The 25,376-nt window shown below is 40.8% G+C and overlaps 1 protein-coding gene across 1 annotated transcript in view; it reads right to left on the reverse strand.

The window, feature by feature from the left end:
* Positions 1-25,376, reverse strand: part of LOC144799981 (ATP-binding cassette sub-family C member 12-like) — a 973,671-nt gene that overhangs the window by 722,497 nt on the left and 225,798 nt on the right. The window contains exon 7 of the mRNA XM_078671636.1: positions 24,704-24,851. Coding sequence (XP_078527762.1) covers positions 24,704-24,851 — 148 coding nt within the window. The remainder of the gene's footprint in view (positions 1-24,703; positions 24,852-25,376) is intronic.

Genomic DNA, 25,376 nt, shown 5'->3' on the forward strand with positions numbered 1-25,376 from the left:
TGGTCCAGAACCCGCTTTAACTCTTGGTATGAAATTACTGAAAGACTTCAAGCAGGTCTCGGCTATATTATTAGCCAACATAAAGGGAGAAGCAGCAAACGTGGCGATCCGCCAAAGGTTAAAAGAGACAGACATAGCAGACCAACCAACTGAAATTGCCAGAATCATAGAGAAATCCTATGAAGAACTAGGAAGGGATAGTCTGGGTGGAATACCGGTAAAACCTCAACTGATTGAAAGTCCTGAAAAGATATTTATTAAAAATAATTTAAACACTCAAAAAAAAGAGCTTGGATGGAAACAAACAATCCAATCCTAAAGAAAAAAGATTCCAGTCCAGAGGAAGGTCTCCTCGGCGGAGAGAAAGATCTCCGAACCAAGGACGCAGGTCTCCCCAAAGTGAGCCCTCTGGGAAAAAATACAACCTTAGAAATAGGGATAATATAAAGAAACCTGATAGATATCAAGATAATGATACACGTCCCTCTCAATCTTTTCAGACTTCCTCGCAGAAATCGGAAAGAAGAGGACGATCAGAACACAGGGAAGAGCACGTCAAGTCCAAAGACAAGGAACCCGCTCATCCAAATAAAAAGTTACAATTTCCAAAAAAGAAGGTAGCCAGTATTAAAGTAGTCAAAGATGCCGAGAATACTGAGGACACAGCTGAAAAACGGAGAATGGGCTCAGACAATGCTAGATAGCGCAGCAGAAGTGAGCATAGCTCGCAAAGTCCTTATGAATCATCTGGAGACAGTGGACACGAATGAATACATTCAAGTGGAAACTGCAGACACCAGAGTTAGCAAACCTCACAAAATATATGAAATAACATTACGTATAGAGGGGGATAAGACTAGAAAAATAAGGGGTCTCTTTTGGGATAATCTCTCCCAGGGCTATGACATCCTTCTAGCTGAACGAGACTGGCCACCCGAGTTTGTCAGGGAGTGCCCTCATGGCGAAGAAATAATTATGCCTGCCTTCTCAAATCATATTCCAATTCATAAAAAATATACACTTGCTAGAAAGTGGGCAGTAGCTCAAGCTCCTGCTTTATATAAAAATCATGTAGGATGGGATGAGGACTCTCCTCCTCACAAAATCCAGTTAAAATCACAACCTACTGCACAGAGGCAGTACCCAATTAAGCAAGAAGCTAAAAAACAGGTAAAAGAGATCCTAGATCAACTTGAATACCAGGGGGTGATTGAAACTTGCACCTCACAAATGAACAATCCTTTGTTTCCTGTCTCCAAACCAGACAACTCATATCGTCTAGTTTTGGACTACAGACACCTTAACTCATGTTGCAAAACCTTTGCAGTACAAAACTCACATAGTGCTGCACTAATGAATAACATAGTGCGCAAAAAATACAAAACAACATTAGACATCTCTAATGGATTCTTTTGTCAAAATATAGCACCAGAGAGCAGATATTTGACTGCATTCTCGGTAAATGGCTCGCAAAAAAGTTTCTGCCGTTTACCCCAAGGGCACAAGAACAGCCCAGGATTATTCTCAAAGAGAGTAACAGAATTACTACAAACATACGATGACGAGGCATTATCATATGTCGACGACATTTACCTAACAGATGATGACTTGGATACTCACTTGAAGAGAGTGAACACCATAATACTTGGGTTCGCAGCAGAGGGCTACAAATTCAACTTTAAAAAATCAAGAATTGCCCATCTAACAGTCCTGTTTTTAGGATATGAATTATCAAGTGAAGGCAAAAGCCTGGCTGACAATTTCCTAGAGAAATGTGCTGTACTCCAAGCTCCTAGAACACTAAAAAACTTACAATCAAATCTAGGCTTCCTAAATTTCGGAAGAACATACATTGCAAATTACGCAGAAAGGGTCAAACCCCTTTATGATCTAATAAAACCAGATTTTAAAAGAATCAATTGGACTCAAAAACACACAGAAATTTTGAGATCTTTACAAACAGACATGCTAATTAAAACAAAATTAGAAACACGTGATAACACACGTAATCTTGTGATTCGAGTCATCCCAGGAAGATGCGGATTCACATACCTGACCTCTAATGAGGGAGAAAAGGTACCAATTGCATACAAATCACACTTGTACACAGAAGCTGAAAAGAAGTTCAGTATTAAAGACAACATTGTTCATGCAGTTCAAACGGCAATAGCAAGAGAAAAAGACAACGCTGACGGTAGACGTATCATAGTCAGAACAGCGGAGTCAGCCTTTGAGGCATTAACAACCCCATGTAATTTACCAACAACAGCGTTGAATCCAGAATGGATACAATGGGTGAATTCAATTACAACGGACAGAGTAAAATACTACCTTGATCCAGAATTAAAGGAATTAAAATATCTAGAATATGAAATGACATACCCTCTGCCAATCGACATTCTACCTTTACGACAATACGCCTGTATAATACATACAGACGGGCATGCTCAACCCTCAGTTTGGGGAGAGCTGGCTTACAAGGCCACATGCGAAATTGTAAAAGAAGTGTGGCGCGGAGGTAAATTAAGACCTCTACTTACAAAAACACACTCAGTGGACAATAATTCAGAACAACAAACTGAAATTATAGCGTTAAAAATGGCGCTAGATAATGCCGATCGCGAATTCCCGACACTTATAGTGTGCGATTCGTATTACTGCGTCAAATCATACAATAACGATTTACAGAAATGGATACAAAACGGTTACAAAGATGACACAGGTGCAACAATAAAGCAAAAAGTGCTTTGGGAACAAGTAGCTCTTTTACAGAAAGAACTACCAAAAACTCACGTGATACATTCAGTGAGTCATCAGCGTGATGGCGTTCACGTTGCAGGGAATTCATTGGCTGAGAAAGCCACAACGGGAGCAACTGAATCGGCTTCCGTAGTCAAGAAAAAGCGTGCAGTAAAATACATTGACGGTGAAACAGTGCTGGCAGTAAAAACGTCATCAAACAGCGACTGTTCGGCGCTACCGATCAATTATCCACTCAACTATACATACATAATCGATGCAAACTCCGTTCCTTTTGCTCGAATCCCTGGAGTGGGGGATAGAGTGATTCCAAACACGGACAGGAGAGGCTTGTTAATAGCTGACGCACATATGGGTGAGGGTCTCAGACACCTTAAACAGAAAGATTCTCTGAAAGAATTACAATCAGTGTACTGGTGGCCAGGTATGAGCCTGCATCATCACATCTTTGTAAAGAACTGCCCAGACTGCAATAGAGATCGCAGTGGCGAGCGAGGAGGACTATTACCATGGCACTTCGCTCCAGAAACACAACAAGAATAAAAAGTACCCATCACTAAAAAAGCGTTATATTAACACATAAAGACTAATTTACACTCATGATGTAGGACCCCAGCGCTCGACTGACGTCTGGACTGTTATAAAAAGATTTGCGAGTCTATAATGGCATATACGCTAGGAGCATGCTACGTTTTGACTAATGTATTCCCTTTAGCCTTCAAGCTGATGGGGAAGCAAGGCCAGATGAGCATAGCATAGCGGGACTCTTCTCACTTCCTTCCTGAGGGATACGGGATGGTGTAAAGAAAAAACCAAAGACATAAAGCAATCTATAACAGCGAAGGTATTAGGTTCGGGAGCTGGGTGGGTCAAACATCTAATAAGTGTCCAACGTAGTCTAAATAACCTGCCAAAAAATTCTCTGAGGTGATTCAGTCCGTACGAATTATTGTTTGGAACTAGAATGATGGTCTTAGATCTTGACAGTCAGACTTCAGTGGTTAAAGAAAAAAGCTTTGATATCAAAGATCGTTTGGCTATTTTACAGGACTTAAACGAAACAAGGAAAGACCTGAGCAACATAAAGTTGAAACAACAGCCAACGACCACTGAAGAAAAACCACCTGTCCCAGCAAGACCTGTCTGGATTCCAAAAGTCGGGGATCTAGTCAGAGAAAAGATCGCGGTAAAGAAGGAATTTGGGCCTTCTTACAGAAAAGCAGTTCCTGTCTTGTCTATCAACGGGACAAGATCAGTAGTACTACCGCCACTTGCTGGTAAAAAGGGGAACAGGGTTGTATCAATCGACCTGATAAAACCACAATCATGTGGCCGATAACAAACAGTAGGCCAAGTGGACTCCCGATAAGTAGCAGAACACCAAGGTTTGCTACAAACACAGAGGTTCAATCTAAGAGGCTACTCACATTTGAAATGCCAAAAGAACAACAACAAGGACTATGCAACAATGCTATGGAACTTAAACCTCTAAAAACCCAAATAAAAACATTTAGCAGAGACACACCAATCTACAATGAAGTAACAAATGACTATGCTGCTGCAACAAAACACACTGATAAAGTAAATATCAATCCTGAAGCAATTGGAACAATAGACAGAACGGCATCCGGTTACTTCATCAACTTCAGTGATTCATCTGTAGACCTGAGTGAATCAAAGGAACAAACATCAACAAAAACCTTTAAAGATAAAGCTAAGGAACTTTTTCAACATCTGAAAGAAACCTATCTGATTTCTCCGTGGATAGAATTCTGGGTGGCCTTAGGTGCACTTATCCTCATACTTTGGCTCATCATGGTACTATGTTTGGGACACTTCATTGAGGGAAAATATGCTAAAATGGACACAGCAAGCCACAAAATCAACTTGATCCTCAAACCACACACGTCCTTGCACGTCGAGAAAAGAGAACTTTCTTCAGTAAACTTCACAGCCAATCCTATACCAGGCGGTGTAGCATGGGACAATACTGATTATGAAATCTATGGTCCGGTTGAAATCCTGAAATATCCACATCAAATCAAGATCTCATTGAGTGACTTTGTAAAACCAAGCTCAATTGCTGATGATTGGGACGTTGAAAGCATTAATAATATGATGTCTGACCTAGTGATGTCTGCTAAATTTACAAAACATGATTATTTGCAGGGTTCATCTAATTATGATAAAATGTTCTGCTATAATCACTATAGTAATCATTATCTGCATAAATCTGCACAACCTAGAAATGTTTTGAATTATAATCAATGGGAACACTGTGCAACCCCTCCAAAAGGTAGCTCAAGAACTTTTTATGACAAATATTCATATTTTTCAGGGTTCAACACAAGTAATGCAGAAACATTTTATTTCAAATTATCAAATAAGACAGGTACAAAGACCATGCTTACAAACACTAAATTGATATATGCAGAGTTATTTTTTGAGCAAATGAGTGCATTTGGTTTTGAATACTGGGACAAAAATGTTGAAGTAAAAAGTGTTTGGGGTACAAAGGAATGGCAAGTACAAGGTATAGAATCATTGTTTAGAGCCTGCATGATCCCAGAACAAATTATATTTTTGAATGACACTATTCAACAGACTACCTGTCTTGGCCTAGCCAAAATCAAAGATTTAAACAAACCGTCTATTCCAAAGCCAACAATGAACAGTAATAGCTCTACAGATGAGGAGATAGACGTAAACCATGTATTAAGTCAAAACAGAACACATCCAGATTGGAAAAAGTGGTTGATCTGGCCCACAGATACTAATAACTGTCAAGACAGATTCCTGAACAAAATCCAGGGGTTCAAATTGACCAGGCCAGACCCTAGATATTCCCAAAGACAACACCCAGGGATAATTACCACGTACAGTGTGGGCAAACTCTGCCTTCAATGGCTACAAACATCCACACTGTCAGAAATTAAGCAACACCTAACTTTACTTACTGATGGTGCTGACTTGCGTGATTTCATTATGGGACCGCGCAAACAGCGTCAAAAACGCTTCATAGCAGCCTCTGTATATGCAGCTTATAACGAAGCCTGGAAAATAACTCAAATTGAAACATCAGAGAAAATACGGGAAATTGACCGTATCAATTTGGAAAAATCACTTTCTGTAGTGGACAATGGGTTAATGACTCTGTCCTCCAGAATATACTCTTTGGACAGCATTGTGTCTTCAGCAATCGACATAATATCGCAAGACTTACTGTTACTACAACACGGTCAGTCCCAATTGCGTTCTATTGTACAACTTGGCTGGACGTTACAAAATCTGCGTTCAGGCTATGTGCCTTGGCGTTTAATCAACACAACGTCACTGTTCAATATCTTTAACCTTACTGATAAACAAATCAGTATGGCACAGAAGGGTGCTGATTATACAATCCTGAGCATTGAGAAACTCGAGAGATTACCATTGACAATGTCAGAACGACCTGTCAGTGAGTGGATAATACATGGAATAATTAATATTCCATTATCTACTTTCAGGTTTCAATACTGCCAAAAATATATACAGGCTGGCATGTACGAAAAATTGGGTAAAGGGTACATTAAGTCAACATGGAACTTGCCCTATTCACATGCTTGTGTCAGTAATAAAGGCCGGGAAGTGTTTCTTAGTGGCGATAATTGTGCCATGTCACTAAGCGGTACACTTCTGTGTAATGGTATTAGTTTACACGGAGCCTGTGAAGGGTCCTCAAATAACCTTTCATGTCACCAGCTAGGCACACCTGCGACACAAATAGAACCATTCTTTAGGAGACTATTGAACGGGAGTTACATTATAATTGTAGACCGCAGATGTTGTAGCTTGGTGCCCGGAATACCTTATCTCATAAGTACGACTGCGAAGGTCATGTGCTGTGAACGAGTATTGTTCCCCAGCGCAATGCCAGACAGGGCGGCAAGGTTATGGCCGAATTTGAAAATTTCTTCCATTAGAGTTGATACTTTAAGCAGAATGAAAACTGTGCTCCTTCAGACGCCGACCAGGCTCACGTCATCAAAAGAAACGTATGATCTCCAAGTTGCAAGGACAACGACAGAGATTCATTCATTGTTATCAACTAATTCCCCCATACATTTCGCAGAAATCCTGAACGAAATCTTAAATATTTCTGATACCAGTGGAGTCTCAAATGTATTTAGGACAGTGTTTTCGGGGGCTCTAACACCATTTAAAGCCATTCTAGGTATTTTTCCAGACTTTGTCCATTCCATCTTTGGTGGAGTTCCTCTCCTTTTGGGACTAGTGGCAGGAATCCTATTTTTGATCCTGTTATTTCGCTATGGCAAACCGTGTCACAGACAAAACACCTGCGACAAGGGAAGAAACAATCCTAGCCATTGGATACCGGGACCGGATATCTAAAATCCTTGGACTGTCCCGGCTTAGAGACCTGAACATGACTTGGTTTCTTTCATTTAGACCAATGTGGCAAAGCTGTGTTTTACCTGTATTAAGGTGCTTGCTATGCGGAGAAGAATGCGTGTTGGACACCTGTCTGACACTACAATCGGATGCGCCAATGGATGCAGAAACTTTGTTGGGTCCGGTTGCGGCTCATGCATTGTGCTGTCCCCAGCGGCTACCAATCCTGATGACGGCATTCGTGGAAACTTCACCACTACGATTGAGGGGTAGTGAGGTTCAAGATGAAAGCAGCATCGATCAGGTACGACCTTCTGTCAGCTATGCTGATCAAAACATCAATGAAGGCAATCATGCTCATGAATGCATGGTAACATCTTTTTCCGAGTTAATGGAACTTTCACAGGAAGCTGTTGACAGCTTTTTCGAGAGTCTAAATGATATGATGTTCTCACCAGAGCAGAAATAATGACTTTTGAGCAAGCTAGCACAAGGCGTTCCCAACACCCTGAATTTGGCCTTCAACTTTGATAATAAAGTATCATGAACAATTTTCTCCAGTTTACGGACAGCGGAACATAATTTTTCAGCGGCCCCAAATATATTTTACAATTTTTCGGGACACTTATCTTCTGCTTAAAGTAGAAACTATTCTTAGAGAACTATATTTCTATTTTAGGACCTTTAGAGTCATTAGCTGCCCTCTGGCCTGTTCATAAATATTTTATTTTGTGATGAAATGGTCTCGCACTTTTTCTTCTGTATTAAGAGCCATTTCATGTGTAATTTTCATATTTTATTAATAATGATGTATGAATATGCGTGATTTATTTAGCATTATTATACTGCATGAGTGCATATAATGCATATATATATCTTCTCGTATATTTCATGTTTTCAAAATACATATGGATGTATTTTGGGGTGGTACGGTATACACATGCTCTACTAGTATATTTACTATGCCTAGATCTTGTAAATATGGACATAGTCAGCGTGGAGTGGGTGTGATGTATTCCTATAGGTTCTGTATCGATTCCCCTATTCCTGACCCTGTTCTGGTTAATAATTAACTAGCAGCCAACCCACGGTGCAAAAAAACGTTATCTGATTAAGCCACACCACGGCACAGAAACGTGTTATCTGATTAGGTAATAACGCATGCCATCTAATTAGACAAGCACTATTCCTCCAGCCCCTGATAAGGCATACGGAGTTCTCAAAACAAATCAAACCTATGACAACCTGGGAAAATCCCTGCGGCCATTGTTTTGATTTCACCGAGAACTTCAGCAAAAGAATGTGCGAACAAGCCCGTTCGTATGACATCCTTATTGACGTATCCATGTCCATCCTTACGTCAATCTCAACACCTTACAGGTATAAATATTACCGACATTGCCTTAAGCAAACACACGCGGTGGTGACGAGATCGGAGCAGCGAGACGCGCTGAGGAGCCCAGCAGAGAGCAAAGCCCACACGCGCTGCCCGGCCTTCCTGACGCGCTGAGAACGAGACGCTGCTTTTCTCCTGCCGAGAAATCCAGCTCCGGCGCTTCCAAGCGGCCCTCGCAGGCAGCTGGAATATCAAGACCAGAGACGAGAGATACCAGCCCTCAACCATTCTAGATCTCAGGTACAGAACTGAATAACCCCTTACAGAGAATTCTTGAGTCAGTCACTTGGCAAAACAAACTTAACTTAAACTGCTACTTATCTACTCCCGCCCACGTATTAGGCTTAGGTCAGGTACACTGGGGTAGGCGTGGTTAGAAGCACCAGTTGAGTACGATTAGTCAAATGTATATATGTATGTATCTATTTTATCAGTTTTAAATATCCTATGGCTTAGAAACCATATCAATACTTCTGCAGTATTATTTTATACTTCTGCTTTTATTGTATGCACTTTAATTAACCATAAGCATCACAATAATATCGATTCATTTCTCTTGTACGAGAAAAGAGACTGATCAATAAATACCATCTTTTATTGAACACGCCCGTCTCTTCCTTTTCTCTACAATCTGGTGAAACTAAGAATGCACGTACTGACTGAGTAAAATAAGTTGTCTTTTGTTTTCATACGACTCTAGAGATACACTCTTGATTAGGGGAGAGCAAAGTTGTCATGTTCTATGGTTGTCAGAAACTAAATCCCTTCTTGTCTATCCAAGGAAGTTAAACTCCTCCTTGCCTATTCGAGAAAGTTTCTAGTGAACTCTGAGCTAGCTGGCAAAACCAAAAACTTTAAGTCTAATATCGTCAGTAGAAGACCTAGTTAACCTCTGCCCTAGGTCTATACTATTGAAGATATTATTCCAATGCGCAGAGCCTATTGGGATAATAGGAACTACACTACATGGCGCCCAAACGTTTGGATAGGTGATAAAACTAACGCAAGACATTAGAGTAACTCAGTCGTGCTTTTTCACACAGAACCCCTTTTTTCCCATAATACTCCAAAGACGTCTGGAGTGGGTGAAAGGTCATATCCGCCAAACCTCGCAGGAGGAGACTCCTATGTATAGTTCTTGGTTTATTCAACGTTGAAGGATACACTGTTCCAAAATATTGTGCATCTAATCTTTGTTTCCATAGAAACCTGATCTGCAAACAAACAGAATAACCTTCCTGTCGGTAAAATGGTAGACAGTGATGATGAAAGGGAGACAGCTAGACTAGCAGCTGAACTCCTAGCAGCTGATAATACTCTGCTACAAAATGACCCGGATATAAAACTCATCCCGGTCAACATAAGAAAATCTATAACTTTAAAACTTATAGAAAATGGACTGACATCGAGAGGTGGTACAGTCATATTCGTAATTGAGGCACACGAATATCGGCAGACAGAGGTATTCTATTCATGGATGAACTTCCCAGCAGCAAACGCTGCAACAAAAGAGTTCCACTATTATAAAATAGAGGAACCAACGGATACCTACACTCCTTTCGAGGAGGTGGAAGTACCACTCAAATTCCAAGAGCACCTGCTCTTGTTTGATGGCGCCGTAAAACATAATAATCACATCACCAGGCTCGGTCCACTAGGTAGACCAGGAGCAACGTGGCCGGTCCTAGCCGGATATACACCACATCCAGACATTGAAGAAATGTCTGCAGCAGAGCTTCTAATACAGCTAAAACAACTAATCAAAATACATAGACAATTAGTCCAATACGTAATGCGGACTTCAACAATCCAACCAGCAAGTAAAATTCCACAGCTGACCCCTCATCAGGGTAACACAAATAAAATTACACCACAGAACATACAGTCCTGTCTAGGTAAAGTACCTGCAAAACGGGAACAAATACCTTTCTGGCTAGCACAAAAAATCACTCAAATAGAGGCGGTGTTTCCAGACACCACCCCTGTAGATAAACACAGGATTCTGACTATCTGTCTTCCAATGGGAATCGCACCACACGTGGAGGACTGTGACACTTGGGGTACAGTCTTTGCTTCCATATACACAAAAACACATGGTGTACCATCCATGTCAGTAATACCAGATGTGCTAAAACAAATTCAAGATGAATATGGTCCAGAACCCGCTTTAACTCTTGGTATGAAATTACTGAAAGACTTCAAGCAGGTCTCGGCTATATTATTAGCCAACATAAAGGGAGAAGCAGCAAACGTGGCGATCCGCCAAAGGTTAAAAGAGACAGACATAGCAGACCAACCAACTGAAATTGCCAGAATCATAGAGAAATCCTATGAAGAACTAGGAAGGGATAGTCTGGGTGGAATACCGGTAAAACCTCAACTGATTGAAAGTCCTGAAAAGATATTTATTAAAAATAATTTAAACACTCAAAAAAAAGAGCTTGGATGGAAACAAACAATCCAATCCTAAAGAAAAAAGATTCCAGTCCAGAGGAAGGTCTCCTCGGCGGAGAGAAAGATCTCCGAACCAAGGACGCAGGTCTCCCCAAAGTGAGCCCTCTGGGAAAAAATACAACCTTAGAAATAGGGATAATATAAAGAAACCTGATAGATATCAAGATAATGATACACGTCCCTCTCAATCTTTTCAGACTTCCTCGCAGAAATCGGAAAGAAGAGGACGATCAGAACACAGGGAAGAGCACGTCAAGTCCAAAGACAAGGAACCCGCTCATCCAAATAAAAAGTTACAATTTCCAAAAAAGAAGGTAGCCAGTATTAAAGTAGTCAAAGATGCCGAGAATACTGAGGACACAGCTGAAAAACGGAGAATGGGCTCAGACAATGCTAGATAGCGCAGCAGAAGTGAGCATAGCTCGCAAAGTCCTTATGAATCATCTGGAGACAGTGGACACGAATGAATACATTCAAGTGGAAACTGCAGACACCAGAGTTAGCAAACCTCACAAAATATATGAAATAACATTACGTATAGAGGGGGATAAGACTAGAAAAATAAGGGGTCTCTTTTGGGATAATCTCTCCCAGGGCTATGACATCCTTCTAGCTGAACGAGACTGGCCACCCGAGTTTGTCAGGGAGTGCCCTCATGGCGAAGAAATAATTATGCCTGCCTTCTCAAATCATATTCCAATTCATAAAAAATATACACTTGCTAGAAAGTGGGCAGTAGCTCAAGCTCCTGCTTTATATAAAAATCATGTAGGATGGGATGAGGACTCTCCTCCTCACAAAATCCAGTTAAAATCACAACCTACTGCACAGAGGCAGTACCCAATTAAGCAAGAAGCTAAAAAACAGGTAAAAGAGATCCTAGATCAACTTGAATACCAGGGGGTGATTGAAACTTGCACCTCACAAATGAACAATCCTTTGTTTCCTGTCTCCAAACCAGACAACTCATATCGTCTAGTTTTGGACTACAGACACCTTAACTCATGTTGCAAAACCTTTGCAGTACAAAACTCACATAGTGCTGCACTAATGAATAACATAGTGCGCAAAAAATACAAAACAACATTAGACATCTCTAATGGATTCTTTTGTCAAAATATAGCACCAGAGAGCAGGTATTTGACTGCATTCTCGGTAAATGGCTCGCCAAAAAGTTTCTGCCGTTTACCCCAAGGGCACAAGAACAGCCCAGGATTATTCTCAAAGAGAGTAACAGAATTACTACAAACATACGATGACGAGGCATTATCATATGTCGACGACATTTACCTAACAGATGATGACTTGGATACTCACTTGAAGAGAGTGAACACCATAATACTTGGGTTCGCAGCAGAGGGCTACAAATTCAACTTTAAAAAATCAAGAATTGCCCATCTAACAGTCCTGTTTTTAGGATATGAATTATCAAGTGAAGGCAAAATCCTGGCTGACAATTTCCTAGAGAAATGTGCTGTACTCCAAGCTCCTAGAACACTAAAAAACTTACAATCAAATCTAGGCTTCCTAAATTTCGGAAGAACATACATTGCAAATTACGCAGAAAGGGTCAAACCCCTTTATGATCTAATAAAACCAGATTTTAAAAGAATCAATTGGACTCAAAAACACACAGAAATTTTGAGATCTTTACAAACAGACATGCTAATTAAAACAAAATTAGAAACACGTGATAACACACGTAATCTTGTGATTCGAGTCATCCCAGGAAGATGCGGATTCACATACCTGACCTCTAATGAGGGAGAAAAGGTACCAATTGCATACAAATCACACTTGTACACAGAAGCGGAAAAGAAGTTCAGTATTAAAGACAACATTGTTCATGCAGTTCAAACGGCAATAGCAAGAGAAAAAGACAACGCTGACGGTAGACGTATCATAGTCAGAACAGCGGAGTCAGCCTTTGAGGCATTAACAACCCCATGTAATTTACCAACAACAGCGTTGAATCCAGAATGGATACAATGGGTGAATTCAATTACAACGGACAGAGTAAAATACTACCTTGATCCAGAATTAAAGGAATTAAAATATCTAGAATATGAAATGACATACCCTCTGCCAATCGACATTCTACCTTTACGACAATACGCCTGTATAATACATACAGACGGGCATGCTCAACCCTCAGTTTGGGGAGAGCTGGCTTACAAGGCCACATGCGAAATTGTAAAAGAAGTGTGGCGCGGAGGTAAATTAAGACCTCTACTTACAAAAACACACTCAGTGGACAATAATTCAGAACAACAAACTGAAATTATAGCGTTAAAAATGGCGCTAGATAATGCCGATCGCGAATTCCCGACACTTATAGTGTGCGATTCGTATTACTGCGTCAAATCATACAATAACGATTTACAGAAATGGATACAAAACGGTTACAAAGATGACACAGGTGCAACAATAAAGCAAAAAGTGCTTTGGGAACAAGTAGCTCCTTTACAGAAAGAACTACCAAAAACTCACGTGATACATTCAGTGAGTCATCAGCGTGATGGCGTTCACGTTGCAGGGAATTCATTGGCTGAGAAAGCCACAACGGGAGCAACTGAATCGGCTTCCGTAGTCAAGAAAAAGCGTGCAGTAAAATACATTGACGGTGAAACAGTGCTGGCAGTAAAAACGTCATCAAACAGCGACTGTTCGGCGCTACCGATCAATTATCCACTCAACTATACATACATAATCGATGCAAACTCCGTTCCTTTTGCTCGAATCCCTGGAGTGGGGGATAGAGTGATTCCAAACACGGACAGGAGAGGCTTGTTAATAGCTGACGCACATATGGGTGAGGGTCTCAGACACCTTAAACAGAAAGATTCTCTGAAAGAATTACAATCAGTGTACTGGTGGCCAGGTATGAGCCTGCATCATCACATCTTTGTAAAGAACTGCCCAGACTGCAATAGAGATCGCAGTGGCGAGCGAGGAGGACTATTACCATGGCACTTCGCTCCAGAAACACAACAAGAATAAAAAGTACCCATCACTAAAAAAGCGTTATATTAACACATAAAGACTAATTTACACTCATGATGTAGGACCCCAGCGCTCGACTGACGTCTGGACTGTTATAAAAAGATTTGCGAGTCTATAATGGCATATACGCTAGGAGCATGCTACGTTTTGACTAATGTATTCCCTTTAGCCTTCAAGCTGATGGGGAAGCAAGGCCAGATGAGCATAGCATAGCGGGACTCTTCTCACTTCCTTCCTGAGGGATACGGGATGGTGTAAAGAAAAAACCAAAGACATAAAGCAATCTATAACAGCGAAGGTATTAGGTTCGGGAGCTGGGTTGGTCAAACATCTAATAAGTGTCCAACGTAGTCTAAATAACCTGCCAAAAAATTCTCTGAGGTGATTCAGTCCGTACGAATTATTGTTTAGAACTAGAATGATGGTCTTAGATCTTGACAGTCAGACTTCAGTGGTTAAAGAAAAAAGCTTTGATATCAAAGATCGTTTGGCTATTTTACAGGACTTAAACGAAACAAGGAAAGACCTGAGCAACATAAAGTTGAAACAACAGCCAACGACCACTGAAGAAAAACCACCTGTCCCAGCAAGACCTGTCTGGATTCCAAAAGTCGGGGATCTAGTCAGAGAAAAGATCGCGGTAAAGAAGGAATTTGGGCCTTCTTACAGAAAAGCAGTTCCTGTCTTGTCTATCAACGGGACAAGATCAGTAGTACTACCGCCACTTGCTGGTAAAAAGGAGAACAGGGTTGTATCAATCGACCTGATAAAACCACAATCATGTGGCCGATAACAAACAGTAGGCCAAGTGGACTCCCGATAAGTAGCAGAACACCAAGGTTTGCTACAAACACAGAGGTTCAATCTAAGAGGCTACTCACATTTGAAATGCCAAAAGAACAACAACAAGGACTATGCAACAATGCTATGGAACCTAAACCTCTAAAAACCCAAATAAAAACATTTAGCAGAGACACACCAATCTACAATGAAGTAACAAATGACTATGCTGCTGCAACAAAACACACTGATAAAGCAAATATCAATCCTGAAGCAATTGGAACAATAGACAGAACGGCATCCGGTTACTTCATCAACTTCAGTGATTCATCTGTAGACCTGAGTGAATCAAAGGAACAAACATCAACAAAAACCTTTAAAGATAAAGCTAAGGAACTTTTTCAACATCTGAAAGAAACCTATCTGATTTCTCCGTGGATAGAATTCTGGGTGGCCTTAGGTGCACTTATCCTCATACTTTGGCTCATCATGGTACTATGTTTGGGACACTTCATTGAGGGAAAATATGCTAAAATGGACACAGCAAGCCACAAAATCAACTTGATCCTCAAACCACACACGTCCTTGCACGTCGAGAAAAGAGAACTTTCTTCAGTAAACTTCACAGCCAATCCTATACCAGGCGGTGTAGCATGGGACAATACTGATTATGAAATCTATGGTCCGGTTGAAATCCTGAAATATCTACATCAAATCAAGATCTCATTGAGTGACTTTGTAAAACCAAGCTCAATTGCTGATGATTGGGACGTTGAAAGCATTAATAATATGATGTCTGACCTAGTGATGTCTGCTAAATTTACAAAACATGATTATTTGCAGGGTTCATCTAATTATGATAAAATGTTCTGCTATAATCACTATAGTAATCATTATCTGCATAAATCTGCACAACCTAGAAATGTTTTGAATTATAATCAATGGGAACACTGTGCAACCCCTCCAAAAGGTAGCTCAAGAACTTTTTATGACAAATATTCATATTTTTCAGGGTTCAACACAAGTAATGCAGAAACATTTTATTTCAAATTATCAAATAAGACAGGTACAAAGACCATGCTTACAAACACTAAATTGATATATGCAGAGTTATTTTTTGAGCAAATGAGTGCATTTGGTTTTGAATACTGGGACAAAAATGTTGAAGTAAAAAGTGTTTGGGGTACAAAGGAATGGCAAGTACAAGGTATAGAATCATTGTTTAGAGCCTGCATGATCCCAGAACAAATTATATTTTTGAATGACACTATTCAACAGACTACCTGTCTTGGCCTAGCCAAAATCAAAGATTTAAACAAACCGTCTATTCCAAAGCCAACAATGAACAGTAATAGCTCTACAGATGAGGAGATAGACGTAAACCATGTATTAAGTCAAAACAGAACACATCCAGATTGGAAAAAGTGGTTGATCTGGCCCACAGATACTAATAACTGTCAAGACAGATTCCTGAACAAAATCCAGGGGTTCAAATTGACCAGGCCAGACCCTAGATATTCCCAAAGACAACACCCAGGGATAATTACCACGTACAGTGTGGGCAAACTCTGCCTTCAATGGCTACAAACATCCACACTGTCAGAAATTAAGCAACACCTAACTTTACTTACTGATGGTGCTGACTTGCGTGATTTCATTATGGGACCGCGCAAACAGCGTCAAAAACGCTTCATAGCAGCCTCTGTATATGCAGCTTATAACGAAGCCTGGAAAATAACTCAAATTGAAACATCAGAGAAAATACGGGAAATTGACTGTATCAATTTGGAAAAATCACTTTCTGTAGTGGACAATGGGTTAATGACTCTGTCCTCCAGAATATACTCTTTGGACAGCATTGTGTCTTCAGCAATCGACATAATATCGCAAGACTTACTGTTACTACAACACGGTCAGTCCCAATTGCGTTCTATTGTACAACTTGGCTGGACGTTACAAAATCTGCGTTCAGGCTATGTGCCTTGGCGTTTAATCAACACAACGTCACTGTTCAATATCTTTAACCTTACTGATAAACAAATCAGTATGGCACAGAAGGGTGCTGATTATACAATCCTGAGCATTGAGAAACTTGAGAGATTACCATTGACAATGTCAGAACGACCTGTCAGTGAGTGGATAATACATGGAATAATTAATATTCCATTATCTACTTTCAGGTTTCAATACTGCCAAAAATATATACAGGCTGGCATGTACGAAAAATTGGGTAAAGGGTACATTAAGTCAACATGGAACTTGCCCTATTCACATGCTTGTGTCAGTAATAAAGGCCGGGAAGTGTTTCTTAGTGGCGATAATTGTGCCATGTCACTAAGCGGTACACTTCTGTGTAATGGTATTAGTTTACACGGAGCCTGTGAAGGGTCCTCAAATAACCTTTCATGTCACCAGCTAGGCACACCTGCGACACAAATAGAACCATTCTTTAGGAGACTATCGAACGGGAGTTACATTATAATTGTAGACCGCAGATGTTGTAGCTTGGTGCCCGGAATACCTTATCTCATAAGTACGACTGCGAAGGTCATGTGCTGTGAACGAGTATTGTTCCCCAGCACAATGCCAGACAGGGAGGCAAGGTTATGGCCGAATTTGAAAATTTCTTCCATTAGAGTTGATACTTTAAGCAGAATGAAAACTGTGCTCCTTCAGACGCCGACCAGGCTCACGTCATCAAAAGAAACGTAGGATCTCCAAGTTGCAAGGACAACGACAGAGATTCATTCATTGTTATCAACTAATTCCCCCATACATTTCGCAGAAATCCTGAACGAAATCTTAAATATTTCTGATACCAGTGGAGTCTCAAATGTATTTAGGACAGTGTTTTCGGGGGCTCTAACACAATTTAAAGCCATTCTAGGTATTTTTCCAGACTTTGTCCATTCCATCTTTGGTGGACTTCCTCTCCTTTTGGGACTAGTGGCAGGAATCCTATTTTTGATCCTGTTATTTCGCTGTGGCAAACTGTGTCACAGACAAAACACCTGCGACAAGGGAAGAAACAATCCTAGCCATTGGATACCGGGACCGGATATCTAAAATCCTTGGACTGTCCCGGCTTAGAGACCTGAACATGACTTGGTTTCTTTCATTTAGACCAATGTGGCAAAGCTGTGTTTTACCTGTATTAAGGTGCTTGCTATGCGGAGAAGAATGCGTGTTGGACACCTGTCTGACGCTACAATCGGATGCGCCAATGGATGCAGAAACTTTGTTGGGTCCGGTTGCGGCTCATGCATTGTGCTGTCCCCAGCGGCTACCAATCCTGATGACGGCATTCGTGGAAACTTCACCACTACGATTGAGGGGTAGTGAGGTTCAAGATGAAAGCAGCATCGATCAGGTACGACCTTCTGTCAGCTATGCTGATCAAAACATCAATGAAGGCAATCATGCTCATGAATGCATGGTAACATCTTTTTCCGAGTTAATGGAACTTTCACAGGAAGCTGTTGACAGCTTTTTCGAGAGTCTAAATGATATGATGTTCTCACCAGAGCAGAAATAATGACTTTTGAGCAAGCTAGCACAAGGCGTTCCCAACACCCTGAATTTGGCCTTCAACTTTGATAATAAAGTATCATGAACAATTTTCTCCAGTTTACGGACAGCGGAACATAATTTTTCAGCGGCCCCAAATATATTTTACAATTTTTCGGGACACTTATCTTCTGCTTAAAGTAGAAACTATTCTTAGAGAACTATATTTCTATTTTAGGACCTTTAGAGTCATTAGCTGCCCTCTGGCCTGTTCATAAATATTTTATTTTGTGATGAAATGGTCTCGTACTTTTTCTTCTGTATTAAGAGCCATTTCATGTGTAATTTTCATATTTTATTAATAATGATGTATGAATATGCGTGATTTATTTAGCATTATTATACTGCATGAGTGCATATAATGCATATATATATCTTCTCGTATATTTCATGTTTTCAAAATACATATGGATGTATTTTGGGGTGGTACGGTATACACATGCTCTACTAGTATATTTACTATGCCTAGATCTTGTAAATATGGACATAGTCAGCGTGGAGTGGGTGTGATGTATTCCTATAGGTTCTGTATCGATTCCCCTATTCCTGACCCTGTTCTGGTTAATAATTAACTAGCAGCCAACCCACGGTGCAAAAAAACGTTATCTGATTAAGCCACACCACGGCACAGAAACGTGTTATCTGATTAGGTAATAACGCATGCCATCTAATTAGACAAGCACTATTCCTCCAGCCCCCGATAAGGCATACGGAGTTCTCAAAACAAATCAAACCTATGACAACCTGGGAAAATCCCTGCGGCCATTGTTTTGATTTCACCGAGAACTTCAGCAAAAGACTGTGCGAACAAGCCCTTTCGTATGACATCCTTATTGACGTATCCATGTCCATCCTTACGTCAATCTCGACACCTTACAGGTATAAATATTACCGACATTGCCTTAAGCAAACACAAGCGGTGGTGACGAGATCGGAGCAGCGAGACGCGCTGAGGAGCCCAGCAGAGAGCGAAGCCCACACGCGCTGCCCCGCCTTCCTGACGCGCTGAGAACGAGACGCTGCTTTTCTCCTGCCGAGAAATCCAGCTCCGGCGCTTCCAAGCGGCCCTCGCAGGCAGCTGGAATATCAAGACCAGAGACGAGAGATACCAGCCCTCAACCATTCTAGATCTCAGGTACAGAACTGAATAACCCCTTACAGAGAATTCTTGAGTCAGTCACTTGGCAAAACAAACTTAACTTAAACTGCTACTTATCTACTCCCGCCCACGTATTAGGCGTAGGTCAGGTACACTGGGGTAGGCGTGGTTAGAAGCACCAGTTGAGTACGATTAGTCAAATGTATATATGTATGTATCTATTTTATCAGTTTTAAATATCCTATGGCTTAGAAACCATATCAATACTTCTGCAGTATTATTTTATACTTCTGCTTTTATTGTATGCACTTTACTTAACCATAAGCATCGCAATAATATCGATTCATTTCTCTTGTACGAGAAAAGAGACTGATCAATAAATACCATCTTTTATTGAACACGCCCGTCTCTTCCTTTTCTCTACAATCTGGTGAAACTAAATATGCACGTACTGACTGAGTAAAATAAGTTGTCTTTTGTTTTCACACGACTCTAGAGATACACTCTTGATTAGGGGAGAGCAAAGTTGTCATGTTCTATGGTTGTCAGAAACTAAATCCCTTCTTGTCTATCCAAGGAAGTTAAACTCCTCCTTGCCTATTCGAGAAAGTTTCTAGTGAACTCTGAGCTAGCTGGCAAAACCAAAAACTTTAAGTCTAATATCGTCAGTAGAAGACCTAGTTAACCTCTGCCCTAGGTCTATACTATTGAAGATATTATTCCAATGCGCAGAGCCTATTGGGATAATAGGAACTACACTACAGTATATGATGCCAAAAGAGTAGAAGGTTGCTAAAAGTGCACAAATGGGAATAGGTGAAAGACGACGAAGCTATCCACCTTTCTTTTTTATAAAGACAAGGATATTGCCTACTGCTAAACAAATACACTCTATGAAATACTGGAATATCAGGACAACGTATGTATGTTTTATAAGCTGTTGTAATGCAACATTGTATTTAGCTATAGAAATGACCTTCATAAACGTGCCATGGTAGAGCCCATTGTGCTTTACATCTAATTGCCCTACTTCACAAATTATATATTACATTAAGTACTGGGGCCAACTGCCCGACTTCAAATGTTTCACCGTTAAATGGTCTCCAAGACTTTTTTGCTCATCACCCTGGACACATCTCCCCATCAACAAAGGCTGGAATGTGCTCCCTTTGTGTAGAAGAAAGAATGGGGTGGTATGAAGGACAGATGGGACCTGGAGAGATTTTGATTTGATTTTGCATTTTGGAAGCAGGAGTGGTCTAACACTAGAGTTTATTGAGAGTTGAAGAGGGATTCAGGTGATGTAATATGTTGATTTACAGAAGTACAAAGAACTCAATGGCTTTTGAATTAAAGGGCCTGTCTAAAACAAGAGGTGTCACAATGTAGTAAAAACCTAGAAAACATTAGTGTGCCTCCTTTTTTTGGAGATTACTTAGATCCCCATTTTGAAATTGCTTTACAATTACTCCTGGGAGAGTGATTTCTGAAACAGAGAAAGATGCTATCCTGCTACCTGGTGGAGAAATAATTGTCTTATTGTTAAAGGACCAATGGAGAATTGTCTCCAACTTTACACGGTGACACTACAATGAAAATAGTCTATTCTTGATCCACTACAAAAAATGGGTGCAGTTTCTCAGAATGGGGTGCGATCACCTATTGGAATCTCTCTCCTGAAGTTGGCGAGAAATTAAAGTCCTGGAGACAGAGAAACTATGTCCACTTGGAACAAAACTAATAAGCCAGTAACACAAACATCTGGCAGTGGATCTAACTGGGAGTTATGTGGAATCTTTCCACAACTTGGACCCGTGGCCCGTTGTCCAAGAAGACTATCCTGAATACTCGAAGATTTGTGGAGCACCTGATAAGAAGCTTTCCTATAGGTTGGCACTTAACACATGTCCATCCTGGAGAACCAAAACAAGGTGTGTGCTGAAAGAAGCACTTCTTGACTAGCTACATTTCAAGAGTTTGTCTCACTAAGAGCACTTGTCCATGAAGTTTAAGGCTTCACAAAATTGTGGATAACTTGTACAGAAATGAAGTACCACTGTTCAGCCATGGTTTCCATCCTCGCCCTGCTGAAGATTTTAAATCTCCCAAAAAATTCTGAAGGTAAAACTTTTGACCACGACCAACAAACAACCTTTTCATTACTTCGTTCCATCGCTGTTCTTCCACAAAGAGTGCCTAGGTTTCAGTCCCCCATAACTTTTGTCTGAGGTGAAACAGCAGCTTGCTGTGCAATTAACCAGATGGAGTCTGAAAAAGCTTAGTTTCTGGTTAGCTGCAGCCCACACAAATAAATTAAATATGAGCTGCCATTGTTTCTTTTGGCATGTTTTTTGTTTCTTCTGAACCCTCCATGTAATTTTCTATATTTTGTTGCAATTTATAACATTACGTTTAGATATTTTCAAATACATTGGTTTGGGATATTTAGATTCATAATTTTCTAACCGTAATGTTATTATGTTGCTCTTGCACATGCGCCACATTATCTTTTTTTCTGAGGAAGGCCTTGCAGCTTGTTCCTAATTATCAAGGGTTGGACTGGAATTTGTCACAGAAATCTATTTACCACATGCAAATACATTTATGGTTTGGTTTGTCAAAACTTAGTAACGCCTCACTGCAAGAGTTTAGTCCCTCTCTTTTCTATAGCTTAACAATCTTATTTACAAGATATGCTAATTAAACATTATACATAGCATGCAACACAAAACATTTACACATATAAACTAGGACATAAACAAGCTAATTTCCCAGATATCCCAGGTACACATTATACTAAATATGCAAAACAAAACATGTACACACATAAATCAGCATGATAGGTCATTAAATTTGAAGCTGAAACAATTACTATGAGACCTATGATGCAGGGGCTTAGCTATCAATGATGAAGAGATGCAGTGGAACTGGGGTCCAGGGGCGCTCCTCTCCCCAATTCTTTCCATATTTTAGCACTGAATTGAGGGCATGAGGGCCTATTTTTATAGCATACAGACACAAAGCATACCTGTTCTGCTAATTTTAGGCTGATTGTAGGTGCACTTCACTAAGGACTTGATTTGGATGTCGGTCTGTAAGCTTCCGACCGTTCGTCGGAGGCTTACCGACTGACATCCCCGGTTTGAACTTCAACTGGCTTTTTTCAAGGACGGTGGTCAGAGTCCAAACCAGTGGGTCAATTCGACTGGCTTCCAAAGGGCTCAAGGAGCCCATCGGCCAGTCTGAAACCGCACGTAATCCATTTAGGGCGGCTTTCCTGCCATCGGGATTAGGATGTGGGTTTCCGACATCCTTTCCATGTCAGCCTTTATGACATGGAAAGGCTGACAGAGAGTGACTTTGGGGCCTCATCCCTCCGCGGCCTATTGACATTTCTGACATTTCTTGAATACAAACGTGTATGGCCTGATGAACAATGTTTTCTGAGAGTAGGTGTGTCTTACTCTTGTCTGTAATGTGGAATTTCAAGGCCTGTTTCATACTTCATTTTCTGTGAATATCTGTGTCTCATTCCAGATATGGGAATGGTTTGCCAATTAATTGCCAGGGCTAATATGGAACTATTCACAGCAGGATATATTTCCTAATTCATAAAGCTCTCTTCCATGAGTGTGCAAGTGTTAATCCGTACACCTACCTACTAATAGATAATGCTTTTTGAGTCATGTCTACGAGCATAGACTGTGCATCCATTACTCTCATGACAATAACAGAGAATAACAGTCATGTGGGTCTTCAATATGAACATATTATGCACTTGAATGTGAGCTTGGAAAAGGGGATGGGACAAATGTTTGCAAATAGTTTAACCAATGGCAATAGCTCAGAGTAGCATTCCAACCCATTATTTTTTGCCCACTGTGTCGCTCTAGACAGAGGACCACCTAATACAAATCAGTATTGGCACTGTTCCTCATGGAAACAGACCATCTCAAAACCTTGATCATCTCACACCTCCATCCTGCAGCTTGTTTTTTGTCATTGGTAAATTTGAGATTTACACTCTCCGAATCTCAGTGACTGTGCTGCACCCCATCCAAAATTCATCCATTAATGAACAGTGTTATAGAGTTAACGCAGAAAACAGTTTCTTGGAAACCAGGTACATGACTCCATTCGGTACACAGGCACCCAGAAACGGCACTTGTTGGATTGTAACTGCGAAAAACATACCAATGTACAGTTGACTATGGGCTTGATTACGAGTCAAGGACCGCCAGACTCTCATGGTTGCGGCGGGGGAGGTCCAGCCACCACCACACCAGTGGTCCGACTGCCCCATTACGAGGTGGGTGGAACTGCCCTGAGACACCAATGCTGCCAGGGAATCGCCGTTCCCTAGATGTGGTGCAGTGGTCAGAGTCTCCAATATGCTTGGCAGGACCGCTGCAGTCCTGCTAAGCATATTACGAGTTTCCTCTCCGCTGGCGGGGTCATGGAGCTTCCTCCTACATAAACACTGTGGTATGGAAACAAAGGACTAGGACCCCTTTGACTCCTCCACATGTGGATGCACACCGGTGGGCATAACATGTGACCCCCTGTGTGCATTCATACCAGTTCCTGCACGGCATGGACTTTCAAGCCCATACTGTGCAGGAACCTTGTTGTGCATTCCCATTACAGTGCCTTTATTTGAAGCACTGCCATGAGACACCATGCTGCCCACCCGCCAGAACACTTTAGAGTTGTAATCTGGTCGGCGTACGGCAACAAGCCGCGGTGGTGCAAGGGTGTGGCGATGGCATACCGCCTGCTCCCGCCCTGCCAAAACTCGCAATTGGGCCCTAAGTCAATGTGGGCGTTTCTTCATGAGTAAATAGGGAGATTGTATTAGTCTTTTCCACTGCCAATATATTTGCTTCCCTAGAGTACATTGGCAGACATGTACTTTTGATCCTGATAGAAAAGGCCAATATATGAAAAACAAACAATGGCACATTTCACTAAAAGTGTGCAAAGATAAAATATTTAGTGTACCTTGTCAAAGCATGTTAATTCTTTCACACATTCCTTAAATGTATAATTTCTAGTTTTGTGGCAGTCCTGTGCCTTCAGACACTTTTCCTAGTGTGTGTATGTTTACTGAAACGTAGTGATTATTAAAGATAGCAAGCATTGTAAATGATTTCCAAACTGAAGCATTCGACAAAATGTAGACCGACACTATTTCGAAAGATTTGGGCTTTTAAATTGTTCAAAAACACTTCTAATCTATATACTTTGCGTACCTTGGACCGTTTTTGCAAATGACTTTTCCCAAGCGTACATTTTAATTAGTTTGATGCAAGTTAAGACTTCATTCATGGTTCGTACACGCCGATCAGTCAACTCAATAGCTTTTCTTCGGAAAACTAGAGTAAGCTTCGCCAGGAGCATCTGGAACAAAAAGAAGTCAGTAGTTAGTTCCTCGCAGTTTCATGTTCCTATCACATGTCATTGAAACTGAAGTGATCCGTGATGTCGACAGTCGACTTGATGGAATGGGAATGCAAATAACCCTGATTTGTACCCAGCAAGTGAGCGAAAGCACAAGCTCGATTCCCTCCAGAAGGGCATAGAGGAATTACCCCACACACGAAACCTTGGTAAAACATGCTACCAAACACTATGTTTTAAATCACAGTTTGTGAAGTGTACTGGACATGATAGAGATTAAGATTTTATACCTCGTAGTGAAGAACAGCTTTTGAAGAAGCAACACAAGGGCCGAAATGGAAAGCGCTATTATCAAGTCAGCTTTTAGTATGACATTTTATATAAAGACCTGTAGCCATGTCCACTAATCCTAGTGTTTCCCTAGTATATAATGATGCAAACAAAGTGGTCACAGATACTAAAGCAAATGAACCAAGGTTAAATAATATCTCACCTAGATTCAAAGAAGATATCACAACATTGTTT

The sequence above is a fragment of the Lissotriton helveticus genome, chromosome 12, assembly GCF_964261635.1.
Source record: "Lissotriton helveticus chromosome 12, aLisHel1.1, whole genome shotgun sequence".
Taxonomy (NCBI): domain Eukaryota; kingdom Metazoa; phylum Chordata; class Amphibia; order Caudata; family Salamandridae; genus Lissotriton; species Lissotriton helveticus.